Raw genomic sequence first — 27,405 nt, forward strand, 5'->3', positions numbered from 1 at the left:
AATTGCAAATTGCAAATTTTGGCACAAAATGAAAACAACCATTGGCACTACTTTATTTTATTCTTTATTTTTTGGGGGGTAGGCAGACTGGGTTACTAAATCAAACACACCATTGCTATTGTTTTCCCAAGCCAACGGAAGTTGCCAAACCTACCAAAGTAAACCTTACTTTATGACAGGAGGAAATAAAAGCCACAAACCAGCTGCCACGTTCAATGTGCCCTCGAGTCATGTGAGTCAAAACCAGCCTCTGTCATTGTCTAGTGAACAAAATGTTCCTGTTAGCTTCCTGCCCCCTCAGTCCAGCAATCAGAAGTTCATTGACACCTCATCTGAGCAGAACTCCAGTGAAAACTCACACAAAGTAAAGCAGGAGCCAAAGCTGAGGGGCTCACAACCTTGCTGATTCCAGTCGTGGTGAAACTCAGAGCTACAATTCCAGCATGTAGTATGTGACCAGAGCTGACCTACACAGTGTTTCCAGTTCAAACCGTGTCTTTACAGCTGCTCCTTTAGCGCGTACTGTATCTTTAAACATTAGCAGCTCCGTAGCTCCCTGGATATGGACGTTGCTGTCAGAACTATGGGTTTGAGGCATCATGAAGCCATGACAGACTCACCCAGGTTTCCTGTGTCTTACAAACTACAGGTCTACAATAAAAGTAGGCACAAGAGTCTTACACAGCTCCTTCAGCAGCAGACTTTTCTCGGCTCCCTCTGAACAGACTGATTTACAAAGTGTCCAACAGGATAGAAGATGATCAGGCTTCCATCGAGGACACAGGCAGGCTCTGCGTGTTACTGAAGGAAAATTTAGTGTTTCAAAAATCATATTTTCAGTTTTGGGGCTGTTGGTGGTTTGACCCCAGGTGCTGTAGACACATCCCAAAGTGTCCTTGAGAAAGGCTCTGAACTCCAAGTGACAGTCAGCGAGTGTGTGTTTTTCCCTTACAAAAGAATCCTCAGCCAATGATGAATGGATGAGGTGTGAACAGGTGAATGTGACAAGTGGTGTAAAGAGTTTTGTTATAAAAAGAAGAAAAGGACTGCATGAGTAAAATCCATTCACCAGAACGCTTCAGCGTCCAACTTTCTGAAATATGAACAGTTTTGTAGAAGTACTATAGATAGAGTCAGTTTTACTCCGTAGTCAAACTTATTTTAGAAGATCCAGACCCAAACATCAGTGTCAGTGTAGCATCAGACATTTTCCAGCTCTTTACTCATTCACCAGGAAGCTGTTTTGTTTACAAATGCACCACAAGCATCAGCTGTTCAGGTCTGTGATATGAGTCATCATGAAGTTTGATGTTAGTGCGTCTCAGTTTAACAACAAATGTGAAACTTCTAGTTGACACAGTAATAGCTTTAGAGTTTGTTAGCTCAATTTTTCCCTTCAACAGCTGACATGGTGTATGTGTATAAGGTAAACATATTCTGCAGATAACGGGTCATTATACAGAATAAAAACAAAACCTTAAATAGAGACAAATACCCCATACGACCCCACTTAAAAACGCAAACTATCCCTTTAAAACATGAAGAGAGCAGAAACTGATGAAGCCTGTTGTTTCTCTTTTTTGCAGTTTGTGGTGACGTCCACGGTCAGTTCTTTGACCTCATGAAGTTGTTTGAAGTTGGCGGCTCACCCAGTAACACTCGATATCTCTTCCTTGGTGACTACGTAGATCGAGGATACTTCAGCATCGAGGTAAGCTAATGTGTCTTCATATCGTTCCCTTCAGTTGGTTTTAAAAGTAAAGTGAAAAACATTTGAGTTAACCATGAAACCAGAAGTTAAGAGTCTGAAGGCAACGCACAGAAATTACAAACTCACTCATTTAAAACACGTTTGGTTGGCTGGTTTCCAATGAATAAGACCTCCTGTGTCCAGAATGTAAAAGTGCGTCGCTAAAAAAAAACAAAAAAAACTTGGGTCTCAGGATGTTGCTTCATTCTCAAGAGGTCACTGTTAAAGTGTGGATTGGGTTTCTAATCCTCTCCTGTAAAAGTGATATCTTTACTGTACCCACCAGTTATTGAGAGAGACAGGATACACTTTTACTGCTGTTGTAGTCTGTAAACTATGGTATATCACATTCAAGAAGCTTTTTAAGTTTTACTTGTCAAAATTGTTTTTACACCCCAACCTGAATACTAACTTTATAAGCCCAAACATGAAAAGGTCAAATACACAACATATCTTAAAGGCATAAAGGTAGGGTCTGCAGGATTTTTTGTTTTGTCAAACTGGGCTCATCCTCCTTGGCTCAGTGCCAGCAGCAGCACACACCAACTGCCTCTGACCGTGACTGTGTGAACACACTTACTAGCCCAGCAACCACCTGTAGCACTATGTGGGAGAGACTCTTTATCTGTTTCTTTATCACTATCGTAGCCGCTCTGATTAGGTTCTTCATCTCTTGCACACTGGGTACTTGGTGGTTGGCTGATGTAACCATGCTCTCTCTTTGCCCAGAAACGTCCCAATCAGGCAGAGGAGGGGGTTGAGGCAGACACAGACACTGACACACACACTGGCACACATGTATAGAGGCTCGTAGCAGACGATAGAGCAGGATTATTCCTGTAGAAGTTGGTATTTTACTTTTTTTAGGAAAATCCTGCAGACCCTACCTTTAACCTCTCTGCCTATCAGGGATGGACATCTCAGGGCAAATACCATTCAACAGTCACTGCTAACTATTTTTCTTGACAGAGTAGCAGACATAAGACAAAAGAAGACAGAGATCTGTTTGATGACCATGTGAAGTTGTTGATCTGTCTTACTGTTGACTGGCTCTGGTGCTTACTCATAATATTTTGAGTGTTAAATGATACAGAAGTTTTATTGTTATAAACTGTAAAAAAAGGTAACAGCTCTCACATGCCTTAAAGACACAGCATGACAGTTACATCCAGTGTTGGGAATAAAAGCGCTAAAAGTAACAGCATTACTAACTCCATTATTCTTTTCCAGTAACGGGTAATCTTATTAATTACTATTTTAAATGATACTCACATGAAATGTGGAAACATACTATGTATCCTGGCTTTCTTAGCCAGGCACAAGAGAGGAGCTGCAAATGAAATGTGTTATGTTTACTTCACTGTCATTGATGTAAGAGGCAAGAACATGCCTGTTAAGTGTGCATGAAGTTCCAGAGCAAAAACTCGCTCAAAATTTTCTTTTACACATTTGATGGTTTCTCAAAAAGGTAACGCAAAAATTACTTTTCCAGGTAACTAATGATTACTTTTCTAAAGTAGACTGCCCAACACTCTTCATATTACATTACAACAAGGGAATGATGAAAACAATGGGGTAAAAAAATTAAAGATGAGATATTACTAACATGAACAATTAGATTTTTTTTTTGATTATTAAAGAAAATCTCAACACATTCCTGCTGCCTGTCTACACATACTCTGCCAGTCCATGCACAAACTGATGAATGCTGATGAGTCCAAGCTAAAGCAACCAGCAGGTCACAGAGAATGGCACAGACAGAGACAGGCAGCTGATAGATTAAGTTTTGCGCTGTGCTTCTCCTCAAAAGAATTAATGAAAAAACTGAAAATCCAGCTCTGATGAACAGATCGAGCAGGGCTTGGATTGAATGGCATTATGCAGTGTTGTATTTAGGATGTTAGTTCAGTGATTCTTGGTTTTCTTTTAAAGAAAAAATAAAAAGGTGTCAGGGTCTTCCTGGTGTTGGGCAGACCAGTGTGCCTGTGCTCAGAGACAGCTCCAGTCAGAGTTTATGGTTGATCTGCTGCAGGTTTGGGCTGTTTTAAAGCTCAGCTGATCGAAAGCTCAAACCTGATATCTGTGCACCTTTAAAGTGATACTCCAGGATGGAACAAGTTGGGTCCTATCACAAGGTTTAGGGCAGAAATTACCCCTACAGCAGTGTTTTTGTGCAGCAGAAGCCCAGGGCGCACACACCAAACACCCCCTCCCTGCTCCTCTGCTGGTTTCCTCTGCACTCAGACGGGGCCATTTTTTACTTGACCAAAAACACAAATAAACAGACTCTCACCGAAAAAATCTGATATTCATGCTTTATTCAGAGAACTTTCTGCGCGTTACTTTCACACAAAAACGCCGCTAAATAAGGCTCTAGTTCTCATTGTGTCTCTTCGTCCTGGCAGACTACCTGCGTTTGTTTATATCTGGCACGCCGCGCGCGGACTGATACACTAAGCGGCGAGCGCCTCGTAGCCAGCTGTGGCTCTGCAGCGGAGGTAGCACCGTTTTACGACACAATGAGAACTAGAGCCATATTTGGCTGTGTTTTTGTGTGAAAGTAACGCGCTGAAAATTCTCTGAATAAAGCGTGAATGCAGACCGATATCAGATTTTTTCGGTGGGAGTCCGTTTGTTTGTGTTTTTGGTCAAGTAAAAATGGCCCCGTCTGAGTGCAGAGGAAACCGGCAGAGGAGCAGGGACGGGGTTTTGGTGCTCTGGGCTTCTGCTGCACAAAATCACTGCTGTAGGGGTAATTTCTGCCCTAAACCTTCTGATAGGACCCAACTTGTTCCATCCTGGAGTATCACTTTAATGTGTGTGCATGTTTTGTCTGAACATTTCTACAGTATGACCTTTTCTTCCACCCTCACTTATCACTTTCTTTCTTCTCTGCCTGTCCGCTCAGTGTGTTCTCTACCTCTGGTCCCTCAAGATCAACCACCCCACCACACTCTTCCTCCTGCGGGGGAACCACGAGTGCCGGCACCTCACAGAGTATTTCACCTTCAAACAGGAATGTAAGTCGAGAGCTTCTTGTAACCATGTAAAGGCCGCTCTCATTGTTCAATAATCTCCGTACCACCTCCAGATGATTTATTAATTAGCTTGCAGATTAAAGAACAAGCCTGGGTCAGTACGATGAAACAGCACTTTGTGTGTGTGTGTGTGTGTGTGTGTGTGTGTGTGTGTGTGTGTGTGTGTGCGTGTGCGTGTGCGTGTGTGTGTGTGTGTGTGTGTGTGTGTGTGTGTGTGTGCTGGTACTCTCAGTTTAAAGAAGCTGATCTATCAGCTTGTCATATTTTTCCATCTCTGTTGTTAATAGGTAGAAAACACTCTGTCTCCAGCTCCCTGACTGGTGGTCCAGCTGTAAATTCACTGAGTGTCATGACATCAGTTCAGTGAGAGAAGTCAAGTATTAGTAAAACTGACCAATCACAGCCTCTTCCTATCAGGGTTTGCACCTGGATGCTACCCAGCTGGATCTGCATAAAAGTTACTTCAACAAGGCACTGATTAAAATATTGGAGCATTGAAAAACAAATCTTTGTTATAAAGAGTTTATTCAACACTCAGAGAAAAGAAGAAAGGAGGGACTGTCTTTCCTCTTTAAATTTTCCTTTGTCAAAAATGGGGTTGCAAAATTCTAGGGATTTTAAAAGTTGGAGACCTTCCAGGAGTATCTTTGGAAATTAACAGAAATTTTCAGGCTTTTTTTGTATTAAATTTATATCAATTGCATTTCCCTGGTTATGCATGTATAGAGCTATATTGCTATAAGTAGATATCCGTCCAAACACATCTGATGCATTTTTGAAACGACATGATTAATAGGGATGCACGATATTATCGGCACAATATCGGTATCAGCTGATAAAAGCTTAAAAACATGTTTATCGGTATCGGCAGAGGTGAAAATTTCTGCCGATATGCACAGCCGATAAGGTGCTATTCAGTTAGGATTATTATTATTTTCCATCTAAAAAAAATAAGCTCCTTAAATAAAATGTAGCACTTCATTTATTTGCACTGCAGAGCTCTGTGTCTGTCACCAGGTTGTTACAGTAGCTCTAAAATAATCAAATGCAACTTGGTTATGTTTGAAAATGCATTGTACATTTAAAGTTCATGTGATCTAAAGAAATTATTTTTCTGTATTTCAATACTGAATGTCTTGAGTTTGAAAAAATAATTTGTTTCTTATTTATGGTAAAATCAAATGTTTTTTGTCTTGTTTTATGTGTGTTTCTTAAACAAATAAGACCGTCACAATAAGAGTAACATATAAATTCCAGTACAGGATAGACTTAGCTTTCTTTACAGTGAAAAAAAACAAAACAAACTTGTGATTAACGGTATTGGTATCAGTATCAGCCAAAAGGGTTTCGATATATCGGCATATCGTATATCGACAAAAAACCAATATCGTGCATCCCTAATGATTAATGAATTTTCAGGGAATTCTCTGGAATTTTCCAGAACTGAATTTGTTGTGAATATTAGTCACAGGCAAATATACATGTTTGCAACATTTATAAATGACACTTACTAATTTTACAGCTGGTATTCATAAACCAAGCTAGCTAGTTAGCTACATAGGCTGTGTATTTAGTTGAAGATCAGGAACTGACAAAAATATTTCACATAATTCATTTCCAGTTTCACAAAGTTAGTGAGCTATCATTGCAATTTATGTATTAACCAATGTTAACTCATTACAATCCAAATTACTTAAGTCTGTCAGTTGTTGGTCTAATCTGGCTATGCTAACTGGAAACTTGCTAGCTAACTGGCTGGCTAGCTAGCCTCTAAAAATGATCCACATGTTGGTGAGCATTTGTTATTTTCACATAAATTTGTCCTTTACTGAAGGTTGAACCAAACCATACAAATACATTTACCTCAGGACTATCATCATAACTCACCATGACGGGACTTCTAGCGTCCAAATCCTGAAGTGTGGTCTCAGTGGAAACGCTGTAGGCTGGTCATGTGGTCAAGTGATTGATTATGATCAATTGTGCTTGGAACTGTTGATTTACATTCATTTTGATAACCTTATTTGAGTTGATAACAAGAAAAAAAAAGAAATTTCCAAAAATTTCAGAGCCAAAATTTCCAGAGAAGAAAGATTAATTTAAGTTGACAGGAACAAAACCCTGAAATTTTCTTCTTGGGCTAAATTTATCATGGAAATTTCCAGGAAACTTTCCTGAAATTTAATGGAAATTTTCCACCCTTTTGCAGTCCTATTCTAAAACTTATTGTTAAAATGGACCTACACATATGTGCCTATAATTCCTCTACAAAGAGACTTAGTTCCATGAGATGCTCCAGCCTGTGAGTTTGTGTGTAGTGAGTTTAGTCAGCTTCTAAACTATATTTCCTTTGTTGCCTCTGTGGGATCGTTTCAGGTAAAATAAAATACTCAGAGCGCGTTTATGATGCATGTATGGAGGCCTTCGACTGCCTGCCCCTCGCTGCCCTGCTCAACCAACAGTTCCTGTGTGTACACGGTGGACTCTCTCCAGAAATCAACTGCCTAGATGACATAAGAAAAGTAAGTGACTGACTCTTCAGACACTGAGAAAGACTTTCTAAATCAAATGAACGTGAAATCATTGTTTGTGTGTTTTTGTTTGTTTCACAGTTAGACAGGTTTAAAGAGCCCCCAGCTTTTGGGCCAATGTGCGACCTGATTTGGGCAGATCCCGGTGAGGACTACGGAAGTGAAAAAACATCAGAGCACTTTAGCCATAACTCCGTCAGAGGATGTTCGTACTTTTTCAGGTAATGTATTCATCACACCTCGGGCCGTCAGCAGTGATTGGTTCATGAATTCTCATCTTTCGCTTCTTCTTTGTTTGCAGTTACACAGCAGTTTGTGACTTTTTGGTGAATAATAACTTGCTGTCAGTAATAAGAGCCCATGAAGCACAGGATGCTGGGTAAGTAAACTGTGCTGATCAGTTCACTACACATCAGAGATTAGAGCGCTGGAGTCATTTTGTTGTCGTCCTCACAGGTATCGGATGTACAGAAAAAGCCAGACGACAGGATTCCCTTCATTAATCACAATCTTTTCAGCTCCTAATTATCTTGATGTCTACAACAACAAAGGTCTGACTCTCTTTTCATCACTCATATTGTTTTATAATTTAACATATTCTGTCTTTACTTGGCTTGAATATTTATAGCTTTACTTCTGTCATTTCCAGCTGCTGTATTAAAATATGAGAACAACGTGATGAACATCCGACAGTTCAACTGCTCCCCCCACCCTTACTGGTTACCCAACTTCATGGATGTCTTCACGTGGTCTTTGCCTTTTGTTGGAGAGAAAGGTAGACCTGCTGTTTAATTTTGGGCAAAGTCTGAAGAAATGTTTGTTTTAGGTTGAATTGCTCAGTAACCTTGATACCTGTATTTATAAGTCATTGAACAGGAGTGAATTCTTAATTAAAACATTGAGTTATTTAATCAAAGGCTACTTTCAGTTATAAAAAAGTGAGCACTGTTCATATGAATAGATGAAAAAGAGAATTAGACACTCTGAAGTGTAATCACATCCCCATCACTTGAGACTATCACATATGGCTTGATACTTGGGTCAGTTTGAAATGTTTTCTCTGCTCCACAGTCACGGAGATGCTGGTGAATGTGCTGAACATCTGCTCTGATGATGAGCTCATGTCAGAGGGAGACGACCTTTATGAAGGTAAGACGGAAGTGAAACAGGTGAAACAGAAGTGAAACAGAAGTTGTAACAAGAACATTAAGCTGCGTTTCCACCAAGCAGTCCGGTTCGGTTCCGCACGGTTTGGTACAGTTAAGCCTGATCCTGTTTGCGTTTCCACAGCAAACTGTGCCCTCTCGGCGGCGTGTAAACCGGATACCGAAAGCTGAAGCTTTTAAACAATAGTGTGACGCTGTAGCAGCGCGACACAGTTTACCCCGCTAATAAATCCAATGAAGAAGAAAAACGCGACACAGTAAACAAAGAGCAACTATGGAGGACATGCAGCATTTCATCCTCTCTGAGATTTTCATGTGACTCTTTGTTACAAAGTGCAATCAAGCTTTGTTTTAGAGAAGTCTGTGTGCTGCCGGGAGAGATGCAGCCTCTGTCTTTTGACCAACCAACGGTCTGCAGTGTGTTGCTCCACCTTCCGAGAGTGGATCGGTTCAGTCTGGCACCCATACGAAAGGGTCCCAAAAAGTGTGACCGCTCATCTCGGTTATTTTGGGATCTGTCCCGAGATAAGTCAGTGGAAACACCACAAAACATGCGCTGTACTGAGACAAACAGAACCAGACTGCTTGGTGAAAATGCTGCTTCAGAAAGAGTACTGCGTCTGTTTTTTCTTGACGTCTCTGGAAAAGTTAAACTTTATCATTGATTTGATTTTTACAGATGATTACATATGAACTGTTGTTACTTATCTAGCTCTGTGGATTGATTTCTGATCATGTCAGCTTTGGGGCTGCATCATTCTTACACTGCTGTGGGGACACAATAATGTTTTATTCTTGTGAAGATGCACAGCAGTCTTAATAGTTTCAGGTGGATAACAAACTGAATGTTTCCATCGTTTGCTCATACATGATCAGCTGGAGTTTGAGGTGTAAACTTCATCCAGTTTGTCACTTGTTCTGCTCCTCCATTCTGTAAATTGTTTTCTCAGAGAAGTTTCATTTGTGAAAATTCAAAGTCAGTCCTCTTACAACTTTTTTTTGACACGGACTGTTAGGTCTGCTTTTTGTGTGAAAATGAAGTTTAATTCAGACTGTGCCCCTGCTGTGGTGTTAATGAGGGATTTTAACTGGCTCAGAACAAACCATAGACCAGCAGAAATTTTCCTGTAATGCCTATTCCAGGTTTAAACCTTAAATGCAGTGCTGTGTTTTAGGTTGTACGTCTAAACAAATGTTGATAGCATCAGTTTAACCCTCAGTTTATCTGTTTACACAAGTCTGACATTCACCCGTGTTCTGGACTCTTTTGTTTTAATTGTTTTATTTCATGTCAGTTAAAAAATTAGAGGTAAAAAGAGGTTGAAAGCTGCATTGAATACTTAAATATTTAACTCTGTGTATTTACCTGATGTTGTTCCAGGTGGATCCTCTGCCATGCGTAAGGAGGTCATCAGGAACAAAATTCGTGCTGTTGGGAAAATGGCTCGAGTTTTCTCTGTCCTCAGGTCTGTGGCTGAAGTCATGAATGCTCTTCCTCTGATTTATTTCTTCCTCATGAATGAAACAAACTTGTTTAAAAAGACTATTCTCAGACTATAGAATAAAATTATTCCAGATTAGTGCCTCTTTAGCACCTCTGCAGAAACTTTGCTGCAAGAGGCAAAGATGTAGATTTTTTTGCATCAATCTTTTTTAGATTTCCTAGTATATTCCAAATTCTAATGAGTTGATCAAAAATAGATAAATCAATATTGGACTGAACTCAGAGTTAAAATAATAAGATTGTAGGAAGTAGGGAACCTGCTCATTTAAAACTCTCATTTATGCTCTATTATGGATAAGATTACTCAGCAGAAATCATCAATCACCAACTAACTGGATCATAAGTTAATGAGATAAACCATGATTTAACTTCACCACCTTCTCACTGATTCACAGTGATTTTTCCTAACACAGGGCTGCATCTCACAGCCGACATATTACATTTTGTTTTGCAGCACAAGTGTCATTGTTATGTTCTGCCCTCATTCACCCAACGCCCACTTTGAGTAAATAACAACAGACTTTGCCCCCACCTGGGTGTGTCGCTTTAAAACAAGGTGTGGTCAGGCTGCAGGTGGCACGAGGCAGCTGAACCTTAGACCTCAGGTCAACAAAGTGAGATGGCAGAAAGAATTCACAACGCGCTTTCTTCCCCTTGTTACACACACATACTTGCGCCAATAGGAAATACAGAGCAACAAACAACAAGATGATTGTGTTTTTGGAGAGGGTGTCATGGACACAAGTCAGGGTACAGAAAAGCATAAACAGATAAATTTACTTAGCTTAAAAAGGTTTTAGTGTTACTTTACTCATAATTTAGGAGTTATTAATCTATTCTTTATGTGAATTGGAGCCAGATTCGCATAAACAGGTTACAAAGAGGACAAAAGAGTCAATAAACATCAGAAAAGATGCAGAGGAGAGAAAAGGTTTGTGTCCCCAGGCTGACAGTCACTGATCGTTTCCTCTGCTGAGGATTTACAGAAAATCTAACTCAAGAGAACCAACAATTTACCATCGCTCCTAAACAAACAGGGCTCAGGATACTCGTACACCTAATATAATGTGTCAGTCGAACATTTGTGCTGATGAAATTCATATTTATTCTGTGCTAAATAATATTGTTTAGCTTTTTTCTTCAATTACTAACCGTGGAACAGGAAGAGGAAGAGTTGAAATAATGACTCTTAGTAATGGAACAGTTTCATAGCCAGCAGCAGGTGTTCAAAGTGTTTTCTGGGATTTAACGTTGGACCTGTTGTTTTGTCTTTTTGTCTCATTGTCCTCCAGGGAGGAAAGTGAGAGTGTATTACAGCTGAAGGGCCTGACTCCAACAGGAACTCTTCCTGTGGGCGTGTTGTCAGGGGGAAAGCAGACCTTACAAACTGGTAAGTGTATTTATGCTTCACCACTCTGAACTTTTACTTCCTCTATAGGAGTTATTAAGTTATTATTTTTAATCTTTAGTGTCGTTAAAGTTCTGGTTCTGGCTGCCTACTTATTCACTCTTGTAAATTATACTCAGGTATGTCTATTTTTATTATCATAAAGAGGAAGAGTTGGTGTAGTATTGAGCTATGATTTAAAAACAAAACACTTGACAGGAGAGGGACATGAACAACTCAACACACTGCTTACTCCCTGATCCCTGACTGACCAAAGTTTTCACCCGTCTGGTGTTGACAGCATGAGAAAAGTGAAAGGCACTTCAATTTTGACGCTCTTAAAAGCAAATATTTTTGCATCAATCTACTTTCTGAAAGGATGGAAATTCCCTCATAATGATATTCAAAGCCAAGTGTCAAAGTCTATGAGCTGAGAAATGTGCCAGTAGAAACTCAAGTTGAAGAAATATGTTGAATTTGAAATGCTCAATGCTTAAAAGTGTGAACCTAATGGTACAATTTGAAATTGACTTGAATATTTTGAAACTGAATTTATTTGCTTTGAAATCACACTCTAATCTTCTTGAACGTTCAACTCTCTATGCCCCTTAAATTAAAAAAAACAATTCAATTTCATTTTGAATTAAAAAATCTTGATACAATGTTTCAATTCAGTATCAGTTTACTGAGACACACTTTTGGTCCTGAAGAATGAGTAAAGAGTTACATTTTCAGTTTGGTAGGAATACTATTTCAAAGGAAAGACATTTAGTTTTAAAGTTTGATTTTAAATCATGCTCTTTAAATTTAGTTTTAAAAGCAATTATTCACATTGAGATTCAGTTTAATTGTTCAAATGCAGTTTCTAGTGGCATAAATTTTAGCCTTTAAACGTCTTTTTTTCTGGAACTGTTTCAACCAACGGTTAGAGTATAAGGCAGAAGTTATATAAGCTACTAAGTTAGTAATTCTTTGGGCAAGTTTATTTGAATTGTACTGTTAAATGAGGAAAGATTTCCTTGGAATATTATGTATTTCATGTTTGGTTATTGAATACAAGAGTAAGAGCACATTTCATAGCCAAAGCTTTAAGTTGACTTCATTACCCAGAATGCACCTTGATATAAACAGGAAGTTGAGCAGAGATGTTTTAGTGCAGGAGATAACAGTAAAGTTTTGAACGAGTGAACATGTGAGTTTTTCATTCAGTAAAACAAGAGTTCTCTGAATCTGGAGTCAAACGTCTTCATCTTGAACGTAGATAATGAAGTGTCGTCAGGAACTATTGACATGTTTTCCCAAGAAGTGAGACCTCAAAGATGAGTATTTATCAGTGTAGTGCAGAATGACAAAGACAGTGACCATCTGCACTTTCACTGCAAAAAATGGAATCTAATCAAGTGTTTTTGTCTTGTTTTAAGTTTATTTTACTTGATATGAGCCACATTTAACTGACCAGTCCAGAAAATGGCTTGTTACAAGCAAATCAGACCTCATTTTTGTCTTTAAATAGCTTGAAATAAGACATTTTTCTAGACTGGTCAGGTGAATGAAGTTCCTATAAAGTCTAAAAAGAGATTTTCTACTGAAAATAAGGCCAAAACACTTGATATGATTCCAGTTTTTTGCACTGTTTAAAACATACTTTGAGAAGACTTGGACTGAGACTGGACCCATCACAGTCTGTGCTGTCCCAGCTCATCACTCATTCCACCCACTAATGGAAGGAAAACATACGTCAGAGGTTGCAGTTTACTTTAGTATCTGTTAGAATGGGAATCTCATACTAAACACCTGCATGTTCAGGTGAGCACTTTAAAAGTGGGTGCCAAAAAGTCAAAGAAGGGCATTCTGAGAAATGACAGCTGCTTTCAAAGGGACAAGAGAGCGTGGAGGCTCATCTTTACTGGACATGAGGACAGAGCTCCAGCACCTGGATGCTCACAAGCTCTATACACTGATGCTTTATAGAGCAAAATTCAAAGAAGGGCATTCTGGGAAATGACAGCTGCTGAGATGGCTTGAATTCACTGGATACTAATGAAGTTTGTGTTAGCACGACATGTCGGTGATCACTTCTATAAAGTATCAGTGCATAGAGTTGGTGAGCATCCTCCCAGGCGCTGGAGCTCTCTGTCCTTATGTAAAGATGAGCCTCCACGCTCTCTTGTCCCTTTGAAAGCTTCAGATCAATGACAGCGAGTCCGCCACAGGAAGCAGCAGCCAGGCTTTGACCCGCTCCACAGCCGCCCCCTCATGTAGAATAAAGTTTTTAGGCTCAGCTGAGAGCTGGGCGGTTGGTCACCTGGAGCTCGCTGCTAACTGTCTGATCTAAATGTCAACGCCTCGTCCTTCAGAAGACGTGCTGCGACGCACACTTTGTCACACTCCAGTTTTTCTATAGAAGTTGGAGAGCAGGGGACAGAAAACCTGTCTGTGACCTTTTGGAGATTATCCCTGACTTCTCTCCGGCCTCGGCTTTGAACAATGCTCAGCAAGCGATTTCACTCTTTACACATCTGCTCTCCATTTTACAGGTTTCTTTTCAAGCTTGACGTTGAATTTATGGAAGCACAGCTCAGGAATTAACGCCCCTCACACACCAACAATCATTTTTCTTTCTGCTTTCCAACAAACAGACGTGTCACTGAGAACAAAGCAACTCCTCGTGTGTCGCTATCCTCAGATCAGAACACACCAGCTGGTCTCAGCTAGCTCTATGACTTGAATATGTGACCGTTTGTCTGAAGGAGAGTTGAGAGTTAGATGAGAAAAATCAGGCAGTTTGTGTTATTTATCATCAACACCTTCTTAAATTAAAGGCCCAAGTCATTTTTCTTTTCAAAAACACAAAAAATGAACCAAATACTGAAAACATGATATTTATGGATACGATACACAAACATCTTTCAGTTTCCTAATAAAAGAGGAATGAATGACTTTGGCTCATTTTTGATCATCTCTTTGTCATTTTAGCAATTTCAAACCTTCACCTCTGTCATCAATGAAGCAGAACTGAAAAACTGAGTGTGTAAAATCTGCTCCGTCAGAAACAGAGCTGCATCAGAGAGTTCTCAAGTCTGAGCTCAAGATGCCTCCAGAGACTATAGGCAGACTAAAATACTGCTCAATGGTGTTATGATTACAAAGATTACGTTCATTAGATAAAACACTCAAGTGAATAGGCTCCTCCTTGACAACAAGATGATTCATCTTAAAAAATTAATAAAACCCTTTGTGTTTTCTTTGGTTATACACATCATTTCTAGCAGCTAGACTGCAATACGGTATCCAAACCTTTCTTTATTAGATCATTCCATGTGGGAAAATGAGAGGAAAACTGCAGATGAAATGTTTGAACAGAGTGAACAGGAAGCTGATCACTTTTACAGCCACAGGTTCAAGACTTTCCTCTTTTTACTAAACACTGGCTTCATGGACTTAACAACTTTTAAAACCTAGCCTATATTATAGTGAACATTATCACTAACTAAAGGAGGATGAGGCCTCAGTTATGGAAATAACTTCAGTCACAGATAATAGTTCATCTTGAAGCAGCTGCCATTTTGAAAAGCTTGTAAAATTGCTTGGGTCACATTGTTTTTGCCCGATTTGTAACAACGATAATAATAATAATAATAGTAATAATAATAATAATAATAATAATAATAATAATAATAATAATAATAAAAATGCCCCAAATGTTGTAACTGGTTGATAACATAATAGTGCTGGGCCCAAAATGTTAATAAAAAAAATAAAACCTGAAATGTAATTTAAAAACTAGTGATTACATTTTTGGCTCAGCATCTTGTTACATTTCAAGTCATTGTTAGCCATTGGGCCGTAACCATAAACTGTATAAAATATGGACGTAGTCTCCGTGACGTCACCTTTCTGTTCCTGAAACCGTGACATGAAGACAATCCGTGGACGCAGCCACATTGGAAATGACGCTGGCTTTGAGCTTTCTTTCAAATAGCTACAGGGCGCCTGTCAGTCACACAAGCTGAGCTGTGCCTCTGTTTGGAAAATCAAATGATCTTTACGACTTCATTACCACCGAGTTAGAAAAATTCACCACCGTACAGTGTGTAGCAATAGTGAAATCAGTATTTCAGACTGTAACTGCTGTAAATATGCTTTTTAATGCCTTTAAAGTTAGTTTTTATGGCTGGGTGTGTACGTGACTTCAGGTCTTTCTGCATCAGCCTCAAGCGGATTCTTAATGAACAGCAACTTACTACACTTCTGCATAGGCTTCGTTTTTACTAACTGGATCTTAGCCTATTGCCCTAACATAAAACAGCCTACATGGGTAGAATCACTTGATCTGATCAACTAAGGGTAAAGCAAATTTTACCAGCAGTGGCCAGCATCAGGACTAGATGGTTTAAACAAAAACCCATCCATCCATACATCCGTTTTCTATACCGCTTATCCTGTTCAGGTTCGCGGGTGGCTGGAGCCTATCCCAGCTGTCATTGGGCAAGAGGCGGGGTACGCGCTGGAGTGGTCGCCAGTCAATCACAGGGCTGACACAGACAGACAACCATTCACACACACACTCCCACCTAGGGACAATTTAGAGTTTTAAATTAACCAGATGAGCATGTTTTTGGACTGTGGGAGGACGCTGGAGAACCCGGAGAGAACCCACGCAAGCACGGGAAGAACATGCAAACTCCACACAGAAAGGCCTTAAACAAAAACAAAAAACGTTTTATATATATATATATATATATAATCTTTGTTTTTGTTTTGTTTTTTTCCCCAAAAAAGAGACCTTTTTAGGATGTTGACAGTATTTCCATCTATGTTTACAGATTTAGTATTCATTATATCTAACTTTACTCAGTTGATATCTTTTTCTCCCAGTTTGTGTTGGAGCTGACTTCATGTGTTTATGCCATTCAGAGGACTTGATGTGTAAACTTCAACCTGACTGTTTCTCTCAGCTGCAGTGCAAAGATTCCTCATTCTGTCCAGTCATTGTAGCTCCTCTCAGCACGCGTTAGACTCTTAGTGCTCAGCCAAATCCCCCAGTCAGCTCTCCCACCTAAGTCCTTGTAACCCTTTAACTCCAACACTATTTTAACTCTGGAACAGGCTTTGTCTCTCCTTCATGCTGTGAGGAAGTTTTCACAGCTGCTGGCCTCTGTCTGCCCTGCTTGATTTGATGTTACTGTTCTGATGTCTGTGTCTTGCTGCCTTTCATGACTCCCTTTTTTCCTTCTTCTCAAACTCTATTAAAATAGCGACAGTCGAGGCAGCTAAAGCAAAAGGTAAGGACGGCTGTGAGCCTTGTTTCTGTTTTGTTTTGTGTTGTTCACCCGTTAAACACAGACCCACCTGCTAATGCATCTCTCTCATTGATCCCAGTGCTCTTATAGTGTCCCCACAGTTTGTTTGTTTTTATCCTGATAGTAGTTTCTTTTCATACGACTCTTGCATTACCAGTGTCTGTTTGGGCACACTGAGTGGGTTTGAACTGAATGAAACCGTTTACACATGGTGACATGATTGGAAATTAGACTTCAAACAACCAAAAAACAATTACAGTTCTATTTTCACAATTCTTTTTTTAACTTAACTTTTGAATCATGACAGAAAAATATATGTAAGGACAGGAGTTTGACATTCAGAGGTAAAAATAACTAAACTTGACAAAGGACAACGTATAGTTTAGTTGATTTTAAAAGAATCTAAAGAATTATAATTTGTTGAGATATACAGGATTTAAAAAGTACGTTGTGCAGTAAAGTTTATTATGTGAAAAGTTACATAGTGGATAAATGAGTTATTAAAAGCAATTAAAGAGTCGAGTTGATTTACATCATCCTGGCTCTAATCAGGATTTTCATGTGAGCAGTGAGGTCAGGAGGACTACACTGCAAAAAGTGAAATCTGAGCAGGTGTTCGTGTCTCATTTTGAGTCAAAATTGATCTTATTAGCCTTAATATGAGCGTCAGTCACCTGACAAGTCCAGAAAAATGTCCCATTTTGAGATTTTAAAGAAAAACATGACGTCTAAGTTGTTAAGAAAGAGTTTAAAAAATTATGCCAATGGTAAAAGAAAAATTTTCTTGCCAAGTTTGTTGATTAAGAATGTCTTAATACAACAAAACAAAGAAGTAGATTATTCTTTCTACATCTGCAGACTGTGTTATCTTGAATTAAGACAATCATCTGGACTCCTTTTATTTGAAGAAAAAATAAAGTAAAAGTGGCTTTGATTTAATTTTTTGCAGCGCACAGTTTGTGCACCTGGCTCATACCTCAGTGGCATACTTTCCTCCACAGTGGGTGTTGATGTGGGTTCTGTGGCCTCGCAGAGAAAAGCCTGCTAAGACTTGGCTGGGATAAGACGCGGGACATCCCTGCCTCGGATATTTTCAGAAGCTAATCTCGTTACACAATTCTGCTGTTGCCACACCGTCTGCATCTTTTAGGTTGTCCTGGTTTTTAGTGGATCAAAAGATCTGAACAGTGAAAACATCACATAATACGTAATCATTATGATGATAATTTATTTAGAAATAAGGCTGTTAAATGGTGCTAAATTTCTGAACAAAAATTTCCAGAAACTTTCTATGGGAAGTAATGCTCGGGAAATTAGGAAATATTTTTAATTGTTGTATTGTAACTTCTTTGACTTTATGTCGTCCTCAGGTTGGGTTTTTAATGATCGCGTGCTGTGGGCAGCGTGCACAGTGCATGAAGGGAGAGTGGCCTCAGTTGCCCTGCAGTCAGCAAAGTGCTGCTGTGTGGTCAAGGATTAGCAAAGATAACCAAGGGAATCTGTTGTTTCAGACAAAATTATGCTAAAATATACTAACCCTATCTATATTTAACTTTCTCATCATAAATTCATAGTTTATGTGCATACAAATCTGTGCAAAGTTTCGACTTTAGAATTTTCTCAGTACTTCTGCAGCCCTATTGTACCACACCTTAAAAAAACAAGGGTTTACGTTATTTGACACACAAGCAAACACATTCAAAAGAGCAAGTCGTGAAAATCCAAACACATAAAAACACAAAGAATAAAAATCTCTAAACAATGTACAAACTCAACAGAAGAGAAAATCTAGCCAACATGAGAAACTCAGCGAGCATTTGAACCAAAGCAACAAGAACAGAAAAGGAAGTGAAATAATGTAGACTTTTTAGAAGAGAGGGAAAAGGAGATCGAAGTACTGGAGATAACAGACTGGGTAATGTGATAAAACAATAAAAGACAGAAGAAGTCTGAAGGGATGTAAAACATCAGAGCAGACATTAAAAGCATTAAAAGTTGAGTGCAGGAAGAGGAAAAAACAATGAAGTTTTAAATAAGAATGGGCCGATCACCAATCCCCAAAATTAAGGAAATCGGCACTGATCTATCGGTGCATGTCTATTTAAAAGCTCTGAAAGCAAATGAAATGAATCATAAGAAAAATAAAGGAGATGAAAAAGACAAGGTAAACACAACATCAGATAAGTACGAGTCTATTAAAGTAAGTTTTAAGAGGAGATTCAAACTCTATTACCGATGTGAGATTATGTGAGAGAATGTAAGAGATGAAAAAAAATGTGATCAAATCTGCTTATTCCACAAGATTGTCGTGGCACAAAACACAAAAAGAAATTAAAAAGTGTCATCTCAAAAACTCAACAAAGGGAGAGTGTGCAGGCACCAAAGCTATTCTGCTGTATACCTACATTTTTATGCAGACACACACTCCAAAAGTTTTTATTTCAGGTTATTTCTATTAATATAAATATGATAATGGTTTTGTTCTGTCATCTATCATTTAGAAAGAGAAAACGCTGTTTTTCTCCTCAAACCAAATGTCTATTGTAATAAATCTTTAGATACTTTTCAATAATCATATTTTCTGTGTAACCCTTCCTCAGTGCTCGAGTTCCTCTGGTTTGAACGCCTTGGTTTATTTCTCTGACAGTAAAGAGCTTCACTGTCACAGATATCTGGTTGTGCAAGAGCGTCTCCCACCCCCTGGTCTGTCTGGTTGTTCAGTCCCCCTTTAGACCCTCACTGTAGACTTCATTCTTCCTGTGACCTGATGTTGTCTGATGATGACTGAAGAAAATGTCTCTTTACGACCTTTGTGCTTTTTGTCTGCTCACCTCCTCTCCCTGGTTTTCTCGGCTGTTTCTGGACTCTGCTGTAAGTCTACAACGTGTGCCGTGTTCTTTCCTCTGTGGTGAAGACTAAAAGTGACTGTTTACATGTGCATGTGTTTTATCACAAGCTGTCTGTGCAGCACTGATACTTAGTTTATTTCTACATCTCTAATAAGACTGGTGAAAAAGCTACAGGGTGTAGTTTATTGTGTTGAGTTGAAGCAGATTTACCTGATGAAGTCTCTAATCAGTGTTTTTGGTGTCTCCTCTGCTCTTTAGCCATTCAAGGCTTCTCTCCTACGAGAAAGATCCGTAACTTCGAGGAGGCACGCGGCCTGGACAGGATAAACGAGAGGATGCCACCGCGCAAAGACGGCCAGCAGCCAGACGGCACCACCATCAACTCCAACAACCCCAACAAGAACGGCACTGATGGATAGGCGGCAGCAGCAGCAGCAGCAGCAGCAGCAGCAGCCTCCCGTTTTTAACAACCCTCACCTCCTGACTCACAGTCCTCAGCCTCCGTCTCCCTTCAGTCCATCTCGCTGTCTGTCTTTTCTACTGAAACTGTTTTTCTTTCCCGCCCCCGCAGGGCAGAAGAACTGAAGCAGACACACGTGTAGATCAAACAGAAGGCGGCCGTAGAGCTGGAAAAAAAAAGATGCTGACAAAGACAAAACTATCATATTTATTAAAGATTAACTCTACTAGAGAGATTTTGGTATTAACTCATCGACTGAAGACGTTTTGTTCGAAGAGATGCTGTGAACAGGGGTCCTAACGTATAAATGTCAAAGCTCTAAAAGGAAGTTTTATAAATATGAGTTGATGATGTAGATTGAGTCTTTGTTACCGGGGAAAGTTTAGTTTCTTTCAGTTTTTGTATCGTTCTCCCTTCTTTTACTGAGAAATGTATAAATACGGTAGCCTCACAGCCTCTCGGCTCTTAAAGGAAGTATTCACATATGAAGATCCACGTACAGTGTAGTTTTATATGTGCTGGTTTGAAGTAATTTATTTATGTAAGAAGGAAAGAAAATAAGTCCACTCGAGTATTTTTTCTTAAATCTGAGATTTGATGGTCCACGAATATTTGCTGAGTTCTCTGAGGTGCTTCATGGGCTTTTGTTCCGTTTGTTGTTGAAGTGAAGGATTAACGCTCCGTATGAGACGATAGTTGTTGCTGGTGGCCGTCCTGTGTTAGTTATGGCTTGTGTTGGCTTCAAGTTTCTCGCTCTGCTAAACCGAAAAAAGGGAGATGAGCAGAAAGAGGAGCAGTTCTTTTTCTGAAATCACCAAACCGGACCTGTCAGTGCTCTCGTCGTATAACGCTAAAAAAAAAAGAAGTTTCCTCAGAGAGCAGAGAAGCGGCTCGCAATAATTCAAACACTACAGCACAGATGTGGGATGTGAGAAGCTTCGTTGTGGTACATTCTTTAATTTACAGAATTCAGGGGTTAAATGATGAGCTGTCAAAAAATGACGTGTCAATCAGTGGGACTTCAGAGACCGTCCATCAAGGCCCATCTGTACAGTGATTCTTTCAGCTGACAGAGTTTGTTTTCCTCTTGTCCTCTGAGATTATGAAGCTGAAATAATTTGTTTTTTTGATCAGCAGTACTCGCTGCTCACCTCTACTCTGGTTTTAACAAGTCACAGGTACTCCAATCCAGCTTTTAAGAGCACATAAAACCATCTCGACTGGTGCCTCCACACACCCAACCACAGCTCTGTCGTCTTTTCGTCACATTGGAGAGAGATGGAGGAAAAAGCTTTAAGATTTGCTCTTCTTTTGTGAACGTTTTTAGATCAGGTGTTAGCGCCCTTGTGCCATGCCACCTTGGCCACACATGTCAAGACCTTCATTTGTGTGTTTGTGGATGGTGAACAGAGTCACACTGAGGTACTTTCAATCACACATGATTAGGATTTTATGTAATAAATAAATAAATAAAATGTTGTATTCAGTAGCTGCTTCAGAAGGATTCAGTATTTTGGTTTCATAACTGTGATGTTAAAATTTTAAGGTAAGGCTTTTTTGAATGAGCCGATCACCATACTGACCTCGTGTTAGGTCATTTATATATCTTGCAGAATGTAAGAATGTTGTTGTTAAGAAAATGAATATAGCTGTTGAAAGGGTTCAAAAATGTATCATCTTTGTCATTGTAAGGCCATGAAATCTTTTTAATAGATGTATCACTTGAAGGAGGAATAAATTCAAATATAATGTTGCTTTGAATTTCTGATTGTTTCTTTATGAGACGACTGTGCTCCGTGTCAGAAAGGGATATATATATATATATATATATATATATATATATATACTTCAGGTGGTGATGTGTCATCATAAATATACATTTAACTTCATCCTGAGGTTAAACGGTGATCGATTATTTGATTATTTGTTTTGACCTTTTTATTCTGGAACATGTACATAGCAAAAAGGCTGCCCAGTGTTAGACTTTAAAGGGCTTTTATTTTGAAATGATACTTTAGAATTGGATCATTTTCACTGTGTGTCTTCCTCACAAGGTCGACTATCATCTTGAGGTGGAATGGTTGATTGCTTATTTATTTTGACCTTTTAATGCTATTCTGAAATAACAAAAAGAAAGCTCAGTATTAGCCTTTTAAAGGGCTGTTATTTTGAAATGATGCACCAGAATTGGATCATTTTCTCTTGGTGACATCCTGAAAATGTCTGCCATCATCCTGAAGAGTAATGGTTGATTGATAATTTTTTTAAACCTTTTTATTCTAGAATATGTACATAGCAAAAAGTGAGCTCAGTTCCTCAGGCTCTTATTTTGAAATGGCAGAACAGAAACAGAACATTTGCGTGTCTTCCTCACAAGGTACTGCTATCACCCTGACGTGGAATAATGGACTGACTTTTTGTTTTTACCTTTTAAGGCTTTTATAAATTTAGCATGAATGTTTGCTCAGTTTATTCTTTTACCTTCAAGAGCTTCTATTTTGAAATGAAGCGTCAGAATTGTATCATTTGCACTGAATGTTATCCTGAGAAGGTCTACTATCTCTTGAAATGAAGTGGTTGATTTATTTTTTCAAATAGGCATTTAATCCTTGTCTGAATATAAGAGCAGATCTGAACAGTTCCAGGTTTTCCGAAAAGCTTTTATTTTGAAATCACATATAGTCCATCCATCTTCTGCTGCTGTCACCGGGGCAGCAGCCTAAGCACGGAAGCCCAGACTTCCCTCTCCCTAGCTACTTTGTCCAGCTCTTGTTGGGGGACCTCGAGATGTTCCCAGGCCAGCCCAGAGATGTAGTCTCCCCAACGTGTCCTGGGTCTGTCTCTTCTGGGTGGGACGTGCCCTGAACACCTCACCAGGGAGGCGTCCGGGAGGCTTCCTCATCAGATGCCCGAGCCACCTCATCTGGCTCCTCTCAATACGGAGGAGCAGTGGCTCTACTTCGAGCTCCTCCTGGATAGCCGAGCTTCTCACCCTATCTCTAAGGGAGAGCCCGGCCAACCTACGGAGGAAGCTCATTTCGGCCGCTTGTTCCCGCCATCTTGTTTTTTTGGTCACTACCCAAAGCTCATGACTATAGGTGAGGGTGGGAACGAAGATCGACCGGTAAACAGAGAGCTTTGCCTTTCAGCTCAGCTCCCTCTTCACCTCGACAGACCTGTGCAGAGTCTGCATTACTGCGGACGCTGCACTGATCTGCCTGTAGATCTCTCGCTCCATCCTTCCCTCACTCGTTAACAAGACCCCGAGATACTTAAACTCCTCCACTTGGGGCAGGATCTCATCCCCGACCCGGAGAGGGCACTCCACCCTTTTCCACCTGAGGAGCCATCTTCAGCCACTTCAGGTCATGACTTGATGAAGCCAACAGGACCACATCATCTGCAAAAAGCAGTGATCCGATCCTGAGGTCACCAGCCCGGACCCCCTTGATACACTGGTTACGCCCAAAAATTCTGTCCATAAAAGTTATGAACAAAATCAGTGACAAAGGGCAGCCCTAGCAGAGTCCAACCATCACTGGAAACGAGTTGGACTTACTGTCATCAATGCGGACCAAGCTCCGGCACCGGTCGTACAGGGAACTGACGGCTCATAACCAGAGAGAGAGCCCCCCTCAGGACTCTCCAAGGCACATGGTCCAATGCCTTCTCCAAGTCCACAAAACACATGTGGACAGGTTGGGCAAACTCCCATGCACCCTCAAGGACCCTGCTGAGGGTATAGAGCTGGTCCACAGTTCCACGGCCAGGACGAAAACCACATTGCTCCTCCTGAATCTGAGGTTCGACTATCCTACGGACCCTCCTCTCCAGTACCCCCAAATAGACCTTACTAGGGAGGCTGAGGAGTGTGATCCCCCTGTAGGTGGAACACACCCTCTGGTCCCCCTTCTTAAAAAGAGGGACCACCACCCCGGTCTGCCAATCCAGAGGCACTGCCCCCGATGTCCACGCGATGTTGCAAAATCGTGTCAGCCACAACAGACCCACAACATCCAGGGCCTTGAGGAACTCTGGCAAATCTCATTCACACCCCTGGCCCTGCCACTGAGGAGCTTTTTAACCACCTCGATGATCTCAACCCCAGCCTCAGACAGAGGCAATGCATCAGTTGTCATTTTCTGTGGGCATGCAGCATGAGACTGTGGGGAACGAACCAGTGTCTCACTCAGAGTCAGTTTCTGGCTCTGATGGCTCAAACAGGTAGGGCTGGATCCGTCCCATGAGGCTGCTAGCGCTAGCTTCCATTGTTACTGTAGCTGTTACCATCACAGTTAAACGGAGGCGGCTCCCTCCCGCGTGTGGGCGTGGTTTCAGTGCTGCTAACTGACACGCCCCCAGCGTCTCACAGCAGAGAGAAGTGCTCGTTTTTCCATGATTTTGAGACCTACTTTTATATACTTAGCCATTTTTTTAATCTTTCAAATTTGGCTCAGTAGACAATGACACATGTTTCTTTGCTGTGACAAACTAATGACACAAATTTATTTCTGCTCTACACTGACTTTAAATGAAATATCAACTTTTATAGAAATAAAGCTGCTGAACTGCCACCTATGGGCCTCTATTTATGTGTGTTAGTGTCTGTGTCTGCTCTTCTGATAGCCTAGCTTAAAGCTAAAATAACAAGTTCATTCCCATAAAATGATAATAAAAATATTTGACTTTTTTCTCATAAATTTATGAGATTATACATGTAAATTTGTGACTTATTCTTGTAAATTTATTAATCAAATGGATAAACATTCATTCATTTTTTTTACCTTCCTAAAATCATTGTTTTAAATGATTGTTCTCATTCAAATTTGAAAAACAACAACACAGACTGTCCCTCTGTCTTGGAACATTGTGATGTCACAGAGAGGTGATGTCACAGAGAGGTGATGTCACAGAGTGGTGATGTCACAGAGTGCTTTGTATGAACTAACCTCAGAACCTCAGATCAGAATCTTCATTTCACTCACACTCGAGCAAGAGACAGAGACACATTTGCAAATCAGAGCATCCAAAATCATTTCCACGATGGAAACAACTGTTCAAGGAACAAAAAGGAACGCCAGAAAAGGCAGAAACAAGAAACAAAACAACGTCGTCTCCTACCCAACGACTCAGACATCTTACACTGAGCTCAGACCCATCGACCTGGTTGAGGAGGAGTTGGACGAATATTACTTTGAGAGCAGGATCTCAAAGAAAAAGAAGAACAAAAGGCAAGGAGAGGTCAACTTGGCTTCGTCCTTTCCATTCCTGCTCAGGGATTATACTCAGGAGGAACTGGAAGCAGAGGGCTGCCGAAAATGGACAGGAAACTCTGCAGCGCCACCAACACCAACGCCTGCAGAGTCTAACCCACTGCCTGAAAGCAAGCCTGAACCCCAACCTGGACCCCAACCTGGACCCCAACCTGGACCCAAGCCAGCACCACAGCCTGTACCACAGCCTGGTCAAAATCCAGAACAACCACAACCAGCAGAAACTCTCAAACAAACAGTTTCTCCTGTAAAAATGTCATTCAGTGCAGTGGTTTCTGGGAAAAACAAGGTAAATGAAAAGAAACCTTTGACCAAGCCGGACATCAAACATCAGGAGTCCAAACAGGCTGTGGTACAGATCCCTGAGCTGGACTCTCACAGCCTCATCAGCAAAAAGGACCAGGTCTCAAAACTTGAGGAGGAAAAGTTGGCTCTGCTTCATGAGGTAGAGCAGCTTAAACAACAGCTCGAAAACCATGAAGCCTCAACCAGAGAAACAAGCACAGAGATGGAAAAACTCAGAGGAAACCTGGAAGCTGAGAAGCAGAGGTGCAGAGAAACAGAAGACAGCCTGGCCCTGCAAACAGAGGAGACCAACAAGCTGAAAGCTCATCTGTCCCAGGTTGTTGGAAACATTCAAAACAACGCACAGCTGTGGGCACAAGAGAGGTTTTTCCTCTGTGGAGAAATCAATCGGCTTCATGCTTTTCTGCAGCAGACAAAGTTAGCTGAGTCCAGGTCCAATCTTCCTGAGGAGGTTCAGACTGAAACTGTCTCAGAGCAAGCACAGATCACGGCTCCAGAGGATCAGTCAACAGACCAGGAGAGGTCCCATCATGAGACAGAGAGGGAGGAAACCTGTGAACTGAAGGCTGCACTGCACCAGGCCCAAGAAGACCTGGAAAATCAGAAGAAGCAGCTGGAGGAGGAAAGATCACACCGTCGATCAGAACAAGAGGAAACCTCCAAGCTTAAAGCCTCTTTGTGCCAGGCCCTAGAGCATCTGGAATCTCAGAGGCAGCTGGTTGAAAAGGAAAGATCCCATCGGCGGTCAGAGCAGGAGGAGACCAGTGGGTTGAAGGCTGCCCTGCATCAGGCCCAAGAGGAGCTGAAGATTCAGAGACAGCGGTGGGAGGAGGAAAGATCTGGTCTCCTGGAACAACAGAGGGAGACCACCTCCAGAATGACGGCTGCTTTGAAACAAGCCCATGAGGAAACAAACAGGCAGAGGTTGCAGTGGGAGAAAGAAAGATTTCAACTCCTGGAAAAACAGATTGAGGAGATGAAGAAGATCCACGCCACACAGAACCAGGCTCAAGAAAACATGGACAGACTCCAGCGTCTATGGGATCAACAAAGATCACATCTCCTGTCTGCACAAGAAACAGAAGCAGACAGGATGAAGAGCGCCCTCTGCCAGGCCAGAGAGGACCTGAAGACCTACAGACACCAGTGGGAAGAGGAAAGATCAAACCTCATTGCAAAGCACAGAGAGGACACTCACAGGATGTCAGAAGAGCTCAGACAGGTCAAGGTGGAGCTGACGACCCAGAAGTCCCAGTGGGAAATTGTCCGGTCACAGCTCCTGGTAGAGCAGAGAGAAACCTGCAGGTTGAAGGCCTCTCTTGAACAAGTGCAAGAAGATCTGGCACTACAGCAGGACCAGTGGCAGCAGGAGAAGGCCACTCTGCTGGAGTCTATTAACAACCCCCAGCAGACTCCTGTGGGGGAGGAGGAAGACGAGGAGGAAGAGGTGAGACCAGCGACCTCTGTGATGGACACTCCTGCAGTCCTTGATGGTCAAATAGAGGAGGTGGCCCAAAGAAGACCAAAGAAATCTTTGAGGAAAAGGTTCCTGGGCCTCTTTAGAAGAAACAGAGGAACCTCTAGTGATGGCCAGTGACCTCCTCACACAAGACCAGTCAGCCCTCCTGAGCCCCCCTAAAAACCCCCTTTGAAACCCCCTTTGAAACCCCCTATGTTCCCCCATTGTTGCTCCTTTTAACTTTGTTTATTGTGATGCCTGTGTTTCATTGGGTGTGTAAACACTTGATCAGTCACAGACAACATTACGATAATTCCCATTCCCTTTAAATGTTTGAAATGTTTTAAATGTTTTAAATGTGTGTTCTGCAAAAAAAAAA

The 27,405-nt window shown here is 40.9% G+C and overlaps 1 protein-coding gene across 5 annotated transcripts in view; it reads left to right on the forward strand.

Moving 5' to 3' along the window:
- The window catches only part of ppp3cca (protein phosphatase 3, catalytic subunit, gamma isozyme, a), a 34,219-nt gene extending 12,486 nt beyond the window's left edge, over positions 1–21,733 (forward strand). For 3 of the 5 annotated variants that reach the window (XM_074669831.1, XM_074669829.1, XM_074669830.1), the window contains 12 exons: positions 1,587–1,711; positions 4,659–4,770; positions 7,165–7,310; positions 7,401–7,540; positions 7,621–7,698; positions 7,776–7,870; positions 7,969–8,094; positions 8,391–8,468; positions 9,867–9,951; positions 11,282–11,379; positions 16,635–16,661; positions 19,787–21,733. In XM_074669831.1, coding sequence (XP_074525932.1) covers positions 1,587–1,711; positions 4,659–4,770; positions 7,165–7,310; positions 7,401–7,540; positions 7,621–7,698; positions 7,776–7,870; positions 7,969–8,094; positions 8,391–8,468; positions 9,867–9,951; positions 11,282–11,379; positions 16,635–16,661; positions 19,787–19,947 — 1,271 coding nt within the window. In that variant the 3' untranslated portion in view covers positions 19,948–21,733. The remainder of the gene's footprint in view (positions 1–1,586; positions 1,712–4,658; positions 4,771–7,164; positions 7,311–7,400; positions 7,541–7,620; positions 7,699–7,775; positions 7,871–7,968; positions 8,095–8,390; positions 8,469–9,866; positions 9,952–11,281; positions 11,380–16,634; positions 16,662–19,786) is intronic. The other 2 variants (XM_074669832.1, XM_074669833.1) reach the window with 2 other exon arrangements.
- Positions 21,734–27,405: the final 5,672 nt, after the last annotated feature.

This window comes from Halichoeres trimaculatus, unplaced genomic scaffold (genome assembly GCF_033239565.1).
Source record: "Halichoeres trimaculatus isolate MK-OKI-2021-1 unplaced genomic scaffold, fHalTri1.1 fHalTri1_scaffold_5, whole genome shotgun sequence".
Taxonomy (NCBI): Eukaryota; Metazoa; Chordata; class Actinopteri; order Labriformes; family Labridae; genus Halichoeres; species Halichoeres trimaculatus.